Genomic DNA, 13060 nt, shown 5'->3' on the forward strand with positions numbered 1-13060 from the left:
TCTGCAGTGGGGAATTCTAACTGAAAATGACACCAAAAAAAAGCATGGGTTTAATAAAAAGTACAGAAGAACTTAAAGATAATCTTACCTCCACAATGCCATAATAGTCAAGTAGAGCAGAAATGCAAGGGGTTGCTATAAGACACACATCACTGATTTCTGCTAAAGTTGCAGAACCAGGATTTTCAGAAAAAAGATATCTTATAACTGTACAGTTTATCCTGACCATCATGCTTGTGCAAATCAATGCTTCTAGCCATTACAAAATAGGCCATGGGATTTACCTGCGATTTATGGCAGAAACCAGCGCAATCAAGAAAACATAGGAGGCCAAAAGATATACTCATTCAAAGAGATGATGATCCACAGAGGAGGGGGGAGTGGGTGGGTGTGTGCATGTCCTCAAAAATTTCAAGTGTTTTCTTTTACCACAATTTTTTTTTCTTCTGGATTGAAAGATCCAAATATTGAGGGTAAAAATCCTTCAGTGGGGAATACCCATTCTGGTGACAACTTACATAAAAAGGGGATTGCCCACATTTTGTATCAATTTCCTCTCACTTCCTGCTGCACCTTAGAGAAAAAGTGAAAGGACATTGGGACGTAGACAGGAACTTCCATCTTGCTTGAGGCGATTATAGCTGTATTAGTGCACTTGCGACAGAAACAGTTGGGTGCTGTCCATGATCTTTTTTTTTTTTTTTTTTTATTTGCACTGACATACAATTTTTCATATTGTATGTTAGTGCAGAAAAAAAAATGGATATCATTGACAGTACAGTGTGTTTCAAACACAGACAGGAACAAAAAGAAACAATCTGGACAGGAGTTTTCATCATTTCCCTACTTTACCCCCAAAAAAACTACAAAGAAAACACAACAGTTGATAAGAACTAAGATAAAGGGTCCACACAGGCCAAAAGTTTGATCCATGCATGGCTATTCCAGTTCATGAGAAGTTAATCTATTGATCGCAAATTTCAGTTCGATCAGCTGCCACATTGATCAGTGTATTCTGACAGCAGACAGGTGGGGGGGGGAAGAGTGTCCCTGCTGTCAGAATACAAAAACACAGCAGAGAGGGTTCCTGAATCGGCTGGCTGAACAAAACAAAATGGCCCGTGTATAGGCAGCTTAATACCGAAATAAAAAAACTCAAATAACTTTTTAACTCTGATAATTTGCATCACAACTGAACACTGTACATCCAGTCTAAAACATGGCTGCTTGTGAACTCCCCAGTACATCCTCTTAGTCATTACTGTATATGACAATGTGGAGCATACGTCTAGGCTCTAGACATTTGCCTTTCATATTTAGTTCACTCAGGCAAAAAAAAAAATATTTTTTTTATGAGTCTCATCTTACCCGATGCTCGTTGATTAGTAGATCTCTAGCAGTATTGAAAATCAAGGTGTGAAGATCTTTAGAGTAAAAGGCTAGTGTGTAGTCGTAATCAAAGCCATAAATTTCAATGTCAGCAAGACTCATCTCATTGTTAGCAAAGATGGCACTTGGATTGAACAGATTGCTAGAAATGGCGGGAATGAGCTCTGCAAGAGACAAAAAATTCAATATCAGACCCAAGATGAAATAGAAATTTTCTTCCAAAGAAAAAAAAAAAAAATACAACACAAAGCTTGTTGCTCCAAAATGCTGTAAAGGCTCATTCACACCAGCAAGTGTGCATTAAGGTGCACATAACACATGAGCTGCAATGGATTGTTAAATTGCAATGTAGTGCTTGATCTTTTTCACATCTGTGCGTAACGGTTATGCATTGCAGCTTGTTCTACATTTTTTGTTTTAGTACACGCTGGTGTAAATTCAAGCCATAATACATAAAAAAATTTGTTCAGGGAACTGTAATGGGCAACACTACCCAATGAAGCTGGTGTGAAGGAGCCATAAAGCTTTCCTCCAATGCATACATATTTAGAGACTGAACAAATGCAAACATTTGATGAGCTATGTGAAAGACATAGAATTGTCTAGTTAACCTTTTTAATGCTATTGATATGACCTGAAGAATATACCAAAGCCTAAAGCTACCTCCCCATAGACAAACAAAAACTATTACCACTCGAACATGTTTGAGTTTTTGGAATGTAAACAGTAGAGTAACTGAATTTCACCTGGTATTAGCCTCTGGAAGAAGCAGCGTAAAATCAATCAGCTCAAGTTCTGAAAAAAAGTAACATGCCAATAGGAGGAGAGAGCAGAGTGACAAAGATCAGCTCATTTACTGCTACTTCTTTCCCTGTCAAGTCAGGCTGATCCAGGATGACCTGGGGTCACAGGAAGTGGACTGAATGATGCTGGCCATCAAGACTGATGACGTCAACCACAGGGGTGGACAAATTAATATGGAATTCAGAAGCACATCTGTGTAATGCACGTGCCAGGAGGATGATTTTTTTTTCCCCCTTTACGAGCAAGCTCCATTGACAACAACTAGAGAAAACCCTCAAACGATAGACACCAGCTTTAATTATTAACCACTTGCCCTCCAGAAGATATACCCTCCTTCCTCACCAGGCCATTTTTTGCGATACAGCGCTGCGTTACTTTACCTGACAATTGCGCGGTCATGCAACGCTGTACATAAATGAAATTTATATCCTCTTTTTCTCCCCACAAATAAAAAAAAAGTTTTCCTTTGGTGGCATTTGATCACCTCTGCCTTTTTTAATTTTTTGCGTTATAAACAAATAAAATTTAAAAAAAACAAACCCACTATTTTTTTTACTTTTTATTAACAATTAAGTGCAGCGCTATCAATAGCGTAAAAAATACTAAAAATTTAATAAAATCTAATTTAAATAAAAATAAAAGCAATACTAAAAAACAAACACACACAGGTGGCGACAAAGTCCATATAGGATCCACATATACAGGTAGGAGTTGGTGCTTGAAAGAGAGCCAGATTCAGAGAGAATCTAGAGTGTCCTTCCAAGCTCTATATTAAGTGCTCAATACAGCATGCTGGATATGTCCCTGATGAAGTCTCTGATGACGAAACACGCAGGGTGTAGTCACGCTGGGTAACTATGTTGGGTTGGTCAAATTTTCTGGTCAGAGGCTTTTATATTGGGTGGAAGTTGACAGTTTCCGCAGGATCCTATATGACCACCTGTGTTTGAATAAACTAATACTAAAAAAACTATATTTACTATTTTTTACTCTTCTGGTAGCGCTGCACTGAATTGTTAATATTTGTTACTTTTTGCCTATTGAATGTGCAAGCTGCTTTATTGCTTTGATAGTTTGGTGTCTAAGCACAGATGGGTTTTTTTTTTCCACATTTAAACATCCATGGCAAAAAAAAAAAAAAAACCCCACAACATCTCTTTATAAATTTAATCCAAAATGTATTCTGCTACAGGTCTTTGCTAAAATAAAATCCCAATACATGTAAATTAATTGCGTTACATGAAAGTTATAGAGTCTACAAATGGCAGTATATATACACTGGAATTTTTTACATTTTTTTTTTATACTAGTAATGGCGGCGATCAGCGACTTATAGTGGGATTCTGGCTCTGGGTGGGAACTGACTAACTGCCACTGACATCCCAATGACACTAATACAGTGATCAGTGCTAATAAAAAGCACTGACACTGCACTAACACTAGGCAGGAAGGGGTTAACATCTGGGGCAAAGGGTTAACTGTATGTGGTTTAACATTATGTGCTGTGTGTGTTTTACTAGGGAGACCTGCTGCTTTATATTTCTCTGCAGAGAAATACAAAGCAGCATGTCCTTGCTGGCAGGAGAGAGACCTGTGTTTACACACAGGTCTCTCCCCTGTCAGTTTTACACAACAATCGCTGGCTCTTGGTGGGGAATCTCCGGCCGGGACCCAGTGACTGACATCCGTAGCCACAAAAGGCGGTGCGGGTAGGACCACAGGAAAAGGGCTGCAGGAAAGCGGTTAAAAAGCATTGGCTACCGGGCTCCTGGGATTTGCCCAACCATGATTTAGCAGAAGAAAAAAGCACTGCTTAGAAAAACTCTGGATTGAAGATGATTACTGCAAAAGTTGGTTTTAGGTTTTAATGGGCTATTCCTTTTTGCTATAATTAATTGGCGTTCTCTTTTAACTATGGCTATTCAGGAACAGGAAGCCACTGACAGCAATTAAGGCAAAATGTTCCCCACTCTTCCATGTGTCTATTTGTCTGTAAACCCATTGAAGAAATCTCCCATCACTCCTGTCGTAATATGCATAAAATAAGCAGAAATCTCTACAAAGGACATAAATGCAAAACAAAAAAACCACAAACTGATGGGGGATGCAAACTTTCTCAACTCTATCCAAAACGAAAAAAAAGTTTTGGTTCCATTTGGACTTTAACGTTATGTGCAGATAATACTGTATAAATTTCAGCGGAGAAAAACAAAACAAATATATAAAACACACACACACACACACACACACACACACACACACACACACACACACACACACACACACACACACACACACACACACACACACACACACACACACACACACACACACACACACACACACACACACACACACACACACACACACACACACTTGCAGTGGGTTCCTGTCCCCACTGCGAGGGTTAGCTGCCTGTTTTGCCTAAAGGATTATGAATAAGGCACTATACTTACCTTATTTCTTACTCTATGGGAAGCTGCTGTGGGCTACTCACCTTCCAGAGCGTTGAACAATGGAGGAGATCAGTGGCTGCCAAAGAAGGGAGGAATGAGGCATGTTATATATATATATATACACACATATACATATACACTTAATTCATCATCTTCTGGGCAAAACAAGCAGTTAATCCTTGCAGTGGGAAGGGGGCCAGCTGTAAGTATTAACCTCCCTCCCCCCAAGAGTTCAACTATAAACCCCACTGACAGGTTCTGCTTATGCGAGAAAGACCATGCTAGATTCCAGATATTTAAGAAAAAAAATGCAGAATATAATGTTTACTAAACTATACATCACACTTTGAGAAATAAAAGGGTCATTCAGTTTCATAGCAATGGGGATTGGTTATTATATTCTACATTCTAAACCAACCCTGCACTCTCATACTTATGTAATGCCTAGATACAGGCAGCAACCAAGTAATCCTTACATAGGCAAAATGTCAATGGCTTACATAGTATAGGATGTGGATTTTCCCCCATACAGGAAAAAAAAAAAAAAAAAAAAAAAAAAAGCTGAAAACTACCAAGTTTTCAAGTCTTCCTTGGCAGGTCTCAGTCACCACAGGAAAGCAGGGGAGTAGAGTTGACTATTATGCAATGTTACTTCTAGACTGAAAAGGAACATCCACTTTTTTTATCCTTTTCCTGGGGCTACAAAAGGTGACAGTTAAATATTGTGGATTAAAGTTATTTTGGCCTCATTTTGCAAAAATTTCCAGAACAAATTTAGAGTGTCAAAAAAAATTCTACCCTGCCCCAAAATAAACAAGCAAATGCAATCCTGTTGGGGTTCAGTTAAGTTTGTGTTTTTATTATTCAGATACAGCAGCACTTTCTGAGTCAAACCTAAACTGTGCTGTTCAGGAGTTCTGAGTAATTGTGTTTAGCGGTGTTTCATGTCAGGGAAAAGCTCACAATTACTGAGCAACCAAACAAACTATTGAAAAATTAGCCAGTTAGAAATAACTTTACTGCTTAGTAAGACGGGAAAAAAAAAAAAAAAAAAAAAAAAAAAAAAGTGTGTGCGACGCGAGGGAATAAATGGAAATATGCAGACTTCTGACTGAAAAAAAAAAAATTAATTCAAATGCACTTCATACTCAGAAAAACAAAGCCCTGATTAGTATTGCTTTAAGTCTATTTGGAAACTAAAGGAACTTCTTCCAATGATTCACTGTGGGAGCCAGACATTTAAAGAATAATACTTCATACACAAAAAGACAATTTAGTGCAAAGACTTTTCTGAGGAAAAGGTGAGACAGTTCTGCAGAAACTAGTACTGTGGCCAAGAGCAGTAGATTTAATACTGTAAGTTTCCAGGTACTTTCCAAGCGGAAGATTTCAAACTTAAGTTTTTTGTTTTTTTTAAATCAGAAAGTGAAGGTTTATTAAACTTTTAGACATACAGTTCAATACAAAAGAACAAGACAGAAATAGTTTACTGCTTTTCTAAAAATGGTTAGCTGTGAACACTACACACACACACACCAAAGTCAAACCAACATCACAGTAGTATACGGACATGGATTCAGCTTACATAGAGCAAAAAGCCAAGTAAGTAGAGGCCTCAGTAATTTTCAGCTCAACATATAGGCAGTCTCAACCCTGACTCCCATGGAAATGTGGGCTAGGCCCGGTCAGCAGAGGAAATTACAGCAATCCATGTTGCACTAAATCCAGGGGTAGCCAATCAGGGCTCTCACAATTTTTTTAATTTTGCAGGGCATCTACGGTGAAGATATATTAACCCATCATATTGTAGGGTATTTCCCACAGCATGTATCCACTCGTCCAAAGTGGAGGGTGTGGGGGTCTCAGATTTCCAGTTCTGACAGAGCAATTTATGAGCCTAAAATAGCACTTTGGATAATGACGTAATCTGATAAGACAGCAAGTTACCATTATTCCCAGTATACAATGTTGGGTCCAACTCTACAGTGCTTTAGAAGACAGTGTTAAGAATGTCTACCACCGACTCCCAATACCAATGCAGTTTGGGACACTGCCAAAGCATGTGAATGAGATCTGCATAATCTCTCTCACTTTCTTTAAATATATCCATGAATTACTTGTCCTCTTGCTTTGCACTTTGAGAGTTATCTTTTGAACTTCGTTCAACACCTTGCGATTTGGGGAAGATATCACAAATGTGTTCAACATTCATGGTACTGTATCTGGATATTATATACCATCACGTATTCTAATTTTTCTGCTATTTTAACATACTTGTCCCTCTAAAATGTTTATTTTATGTGCCAGTGCATCATTTTGTATAATCAAACCCAACATTTCATATTCCTGGTATGTGTCCGTTGTAACATGTGCTTGTGTGAAAAAGTATCCTGTTTTCTTTGTGTGAAATACCTGGTGTTCCTGTCAATTTTCCTATTTCAGACTGACCAAGCTAGGCAGAGCAAATCCATCCCGGTGTGGTCAGTCTTCTGATTGTGCTGGGAACAGTGAGCTTGTGCTCCAATGGCCAAAACTTGTGCTGACAGACCCCCTGCACAGCTAATCACTGGGAAGATCAGTGTACTGCCGTTTCTCCTCCCACAGCTCTCCAAGCCCCTTATGCAGCTGATAACAGAGATTATGTGATCAAAAAAAAAAAAAAAAAAAAAAAAAAGGCATTGATCATTTTTTTTTTTTTTTTTTTTTACATATACACGTATTGCCTTGCATTTCTGTTTTAAACTGAATGGGTTGTTTTAGAAGGTAAATGTGATGGGAGTGACTTTTGGGGGTAGGGGGACCCCTGTGTCAGCTCATGTTCCCTTCAATATGTTTAACCCACCCTGTGCCTGTTAAGGGGTACAAGGTGTGAATGTCATAGTACTGTGTATTGGTGTGGGGATTGTTCATTGTTCTCCACTAAGTGGTTGTCCATTGTTCACTGCCAGGTTCTGCATCCCATTGTTCTGTGTCTTGGTTGGGTGGGGGGGTGGTTCCTGTAGCCCTTCCCACTGATGGGGCGGGCTGATGATGCTTTTCCTGTTCCTGGTTGGGTTTCCCTGCCCTGTGTATATATCTTGTGTTTGTGTAAAAATAAAGTAGGTGACTTCCTGTCGTAAGAGAAGCCTGGTGCGGTCTATTTCCTGCATGATCAGCGGGTGGTGTCTGGGGATTTGTGTTCGGACAGGGAAGCTGCAGTATAATGGGAAATACCCAAGTGCAGTCTGGGTCCGGTTCCGTTACAGTAAAGGTTCACACTTTACAGAACTAAAGTCCACAGATACTCACCTACCCTCAGTGGTACCAATATTTTTTCCTCTGCGTCCTCCAGGTTCCCAGTCTTTAGGCATTTTGAATGACCTGCAGAGAACGACGCAACCCACCCGTGTGCACACAGGTTTATTCATTTCAGCTTCGAGGTGTGCCAAGAAATTACAAAAAGCTATACATGCGCAGTTCAGTGCACATTCTAAAGAAGACCGCAAACAGACAGGTACATTTTTTTTTTTCTTTTGGAAGCAGAGAGATAGCATGATTCATCTACAATAAAGAGCTTGCCTGCATATTGTTATATTTAGGGAAGCGTCACACTTTTGCTAAAGCACAGCCAACCCATGGTTTTCATGCGGGTTGGTTGAGCTTTCCCATAGACTTTTAGGTCCTTCGGTTTTGGTGCAGTTTCAGAAAACACACCAAAACTCCTGCATGCTGCATCTTTGGTACACTTTCTGTAAACACACCAAAACAGTGGGACCTCAAAGTGGGTTTGCTGCACTTTGCGCAAAGTGCAGCGGGACAGTGCCAAGGAACTGTGAAGCCACTCACATTTTAGTTTTGCTATAAGGCTAGATGCACACTTTAGCAACTCTAAGAGCTATGTTTTCTGCAGGCACAGCAGCCCAATCAATTGAATGGGCTGCCATGACTCCTGAAAACGCAAGCAAAAGGTCCCTGCACCATATTTGAAACTGCAGCCTGCACAGAAACAGAAGTGCAGCGAGTTTCCCAGTGCGGAAAGCAGAGCTGAGATTTCCAGTGTGTGTGAGTGGCATTAGGATTAATGGCATCCATACGCATCTCCTGAGTGGCAGTGAGTTTTTTTCTGAGTAGGTGGTTCCTGCTGCGGGAGTGCGGTCACGAAGCAGCAATCATTCACACAAGTGTGAACCTAGCCTTAAAGAAAAGTGCAGGAATTTAAATTTAAAAAACAAAAACAAAAAACAAACAAAAAAAAACACCATACATACATACATACTCCCGTAAATGGCTGCAGCATCAGTCCAGTGTAGCAGCTGTCCTCTGCTAGCACTACACTGAGAACTATGCTATCAAAGACCACTGATCACTTAGTTCTCAGGTCTGATCTGAGTACAGAGCAGTGACTGTCAGTGACTGTCTGAACCTAAAGCGCTTACTGGAGCCCTGTACTGTGGAGGGGGCTGAAGCGGCTGGCTCAGACACTCAGAGTGAGTCAGCTGCCAGTCAGGCATCTGGGCGAATGCCAACATTATCGGGATCCCAGCAGAGCCTAAACCAACTCTGACGTCCGCTGCCAGCAGGCTTTAGCCCTCTGTTCTCTGAATCTGGGTCACAGAAGTTCAGAACTAAGGGCTTTGGCCATACTTCTCCTTTAATGATGCAGAGAAGGGTGACATGTGAGCACCGTTCTCTGCAGCACGCTTTTGTTAGTTGGCTGTGTGATGATGAAACATCGTGACAACCTGGGCTCACAGGAAGTGGGGCTAAATAAGACCCAGCACATTCAACTTCAAGTCATTCATATTACATGAAAAAGTAGAGAGAAAATAAACATGCAAATCAAGCAGGTTGTGACTCATTTGATTCAAAATTCAAAAACAGAGCTACAGGTAAAGGAAAGGATGAACTATCAACAATGTCTAAATGCTCACTCATTGTCATATAAACAAGCAGGTGACTCTGGGAAGTTGCAACATGAAATAGTATCACCCTCCTGGCTTTGCAGCATAACGAGGCTGTGTGAAGAGTGACTGAATACAATGACAAATACATTGGCAGGAAATACATGTATACATATGCCAACTTTGTATGAAAATGGTTTGCCTTTGACTTCCAGATGACACATTCCAGGCAAACGTTTCCTTGAAACATTACATATACATATTTGAGGATTACTGGCAGATGAACATGCTTCAAGTCAAGTACTAGTCATAACCAGACAACCAGAAGGGAAACTAGCATGAGTGACATCTGGTGTCGATAAGTCCTTTAATAGGTGCAGAGATGCCTCTAGTACAATGTGCACTTTAGCCCGTCTTACCATGTTGCAAGGGGTGTTTAAGGTCTTCTTTCCTTTGGTTTGAACTAAAGACTGAAAACAAGGGAACAAAAAAAAAAAAAAAAACCAGCCTCCTTGAACTTTTAAAGCATACTGCAATGCAATCCATCTCTCTAACGAAATAAGCCCATCAGCAGGACTGCATTTGGAACCCTATACCTCTTCACTACTTGTTGGATCAGTGACCTGGAAAATTACATGCATATCATCAGTCAAGGGGTAACCACTTTTAGCTATGTACACAGCACTTCCGTAGCACCACAACTTGTGTTGTGTACAGAGCTTCATGGTACTGGACGGAGTATTGGACTAGAATCACTATTTTGTTTTGTTTTTTTAAGTAGAGCTCTGGCATTAAAAACAACTTCACACTGTCAACCCTCTAACTCATACAGAATCACTGCCTTGGACCAATGGAGTCTTCAAATCCCAGACAAAACACTACCCACATGTACTACCTGAGCTTGTGTAGGTTTCCTCCAAGGTAATCCAGTTTCCTACCACTCTCCAAAAAAATGCTGTTAGGTTAATTGGCTTCGAAAGTTGGCCCTAGTATGTGAAAGTATATTTGTGAGGCAAGGACCTTGGACTGTAAGCTCCTTGACGGCAGGGACCAATGTAAAATGTACATAAAGTGCTCCATAAATTGTCAACACTGTATAAATAACCGTAGCAAAAGAAAAATAAAAAAAAATAATATAACCAGGAGATGATCTAATAGAGAGGAATACTTCAACTGCCACCAAGGGACAATACAGAATCACTGGTCATTGCTAGTCCAGAACTCAGACCGGTGACAGAGAAAGATGCAACGAGACCAGTCATCGCAATTGAAACTGGTAGTTAGGAAGACTGCAGGGCCATGGATTACTTCCTATTGGACCGTCTAGTAAACTGAGCACTACATTTTTCAACAGCTGTAAGAGTGGAAAGACAATGAAGTTTTTTTTTTTTAAATTAATGACCTGAGATAGGATGTAAAGTAAGCAGAGTAATGGTCTACAGAAGAAAATGTAAAATGTGTGCAGCAAAATTATAAGACAGCCACAACTTCCAATTAAAAGCTTAAGTGCATTCATTCTAAATGAAAGTACAAAAATGTCATTCCTACTGAGCTGGATATCTACACATTGTGCTTCTGCCAGAGAGATCTGCTGAAAATAGGAGCACCACTAGTCTACTTGAAGGATTGTCTTAATTCATGGTGAGGTGAAAAAATACCTTCATTTCTGCAGGATCACTGTTCATGTAGGGGGGGGGGCATCTGACAGATGTGCGTAATGCCTCTAGCAACCAATCACATCTCATGATATACCTGCAAAGGCAGATTCTGGGATGGATTGCTATGGGAGACTCACACACCCCCTCCATACATGGCCCTATACAAAGCTCACACTGAGAAGGGTTGCTGTGGGTGATGGCAGTATACAGAGCTCACAATCAGAAGGGTTGCTATGGGTGATGGCACTATAAATAGTGCCCCCATACAAGGTACTGCACAGAGCTCACGCTGAGAAGGTTGCTATGGGTGATGGCATTATACAAAGATCACACTCAGAAGGGTTGCTATGGGTGACACACACCTCCTCCATACATTGTACTGTACAGAGCTCACATGCAGAATGCTTGCGATGGGTGACTGACACACACAAAAACACCTCCTCCATACATTCTACTACAGAGAGCACACACTTGGAAAGGGTTGCTATGGGTGACACACACACATCTCCTCCATACATTGTACTTTACAGAGCTCACATGCAGAACGGTTGCTATGGGTGACGCACACACATACATCTCCTCCATACACTGTACTGTACAGAGTTCACACTCAGAAGGGTTGCTATGGGTGACACACACCTCCTCCATACATTGTACTGTACAGAGCTCACATGCAGAATGCTTGCGATGGGTGACTGACACACACAAAAACACCTCCTCCATACATTCTACTACAGAGAGCACACACTCGGAAAGGGTTGCTATGGGTGACACACACACATCTCCTCCATACATTGTACTTTACAGAGCTCACATGCAGAACGGTTGCTATGGGTGACGCACACACATACATCTCCTCCATACACTGTACTGTACAGAGCACACACTCAGAAGCCTTGCTATGGGAGACACACACACACATCTCTTTGTACTATAGACAGCACACACTCACGCAGAAGGGTTGGTATAGGTGACACACACACCTCCTCCATCCACTGTACAGAGCACACACTCTGAAGGCTTGATATGGGTGACACACACCTCCATTCATTGTTCTATAGAGAGCACACACTCAGAAGGGATGCTATGAGTGACACACACCTCCTCCATACACTGTACTGTACAGAGCTCACCCTCAGAAGGGTTGCTATGGGTGATTGTACTATACACACAGAGAGGTTGCTATGGGTAATGACATTATACAGAGCTCCTCCATACACTGTACTATACAGAGCACACACTGAGGATGATTGCTATGGGTGATGGTTGTCCTGCGATCCCTACACACACCCCTCCAACCAGGGAAGGGTCATCTGAGGTGGAATGACAGACGCTCTGCTCTCACCATTGATGCCTCTCCTCGCCTCCTTGTAGTGCTCGCTCAGGTATCTCCTCATGTCGCCGTTCTCCGGGCCACTGGAATAACTAGCTGAGAGGCGATGCAGCCAGAGAGGTGGCCAGGGGCTCCCTGCCAGCCTCCTACCCGCAGTCAGGGTCACCCGGCAACAGCCCCCTAGCAGTGACAGAACCGGAGCCATAGCGAGTAGTGCGTGTGTGAGAGAACGGCGAGCGGCGCCTGTATAAGGAGCCAGGCACTTCCTAGTGACGTCGTTGAGGGGGAGGGGTTGACTCAGGGAAACCCGACAAGGGTCAGGCTGGCAGCCAAGGCTATACCTTCTTTACTGTACATGGCTCTGCTATACTACATACATGGAACTGAGGGCACCGCCCTGCTGAGCAGGAATGGGAACGTCCCTTTTACCACTTCATTTATTTAACATAAACTAAAGGCAAAACTTTTTTCCATTTTGGATAGAGTAAGGGAGGATTATAACCTATGCCAGCTTTTTGCCATCTGTGTCCCATTGGGGTG

At 41.4% G+C, this 13060-nt stretch overlaps 1 protein-coding gene across 2 annotated transcripts in view; it reads right to left on the reverse strand.

The window, feature by feature from the left end:
• Positions 1-12786, reverse strand: part of NT5DC3 (5'-nucleotidase domain containing 3) — an 83271-nt gene extending 70485 nt beyond the window's left edge. For both annotated transcript variants that reach the window (XM_089651826.1, XM_089651825.1), the window contains exons 1-2: positions 12533-12786; positions 1369-1553 (exon numbers count right to left, since the gene is read on the reverse strand). In XM_089651826.1, the coding sequence (XP_089507952.1) occupies positions 1369-1553; positions 12533-12725 (378 nt within the window). In that variant the 5' untranslated portion in view covers positions 12726-12786. The remainder of the gene's footprint in view (positions 1-1368; positions 1554-12532) is intronic.
• Positions 12787-13060: the final 274 nt, after the last annotated feature.

The sequence above is a fragment of the Staurois parvus genome, unplaced genomic scaffold, assembly GCF_062004578.1.
Source record: "Staurois parvus isolate SC_StPar_1 unplaced genomic scaffold, SC_StPar_1.0 ptg000025l, whole genome shotgun sequence".
NCBI classification, from domain to species: domain Eukaryota; kingdom Metazoa; phylum Chordata; class Amphibia; order Anura; family Ranidae; genus Staurois; species Staurois parvus.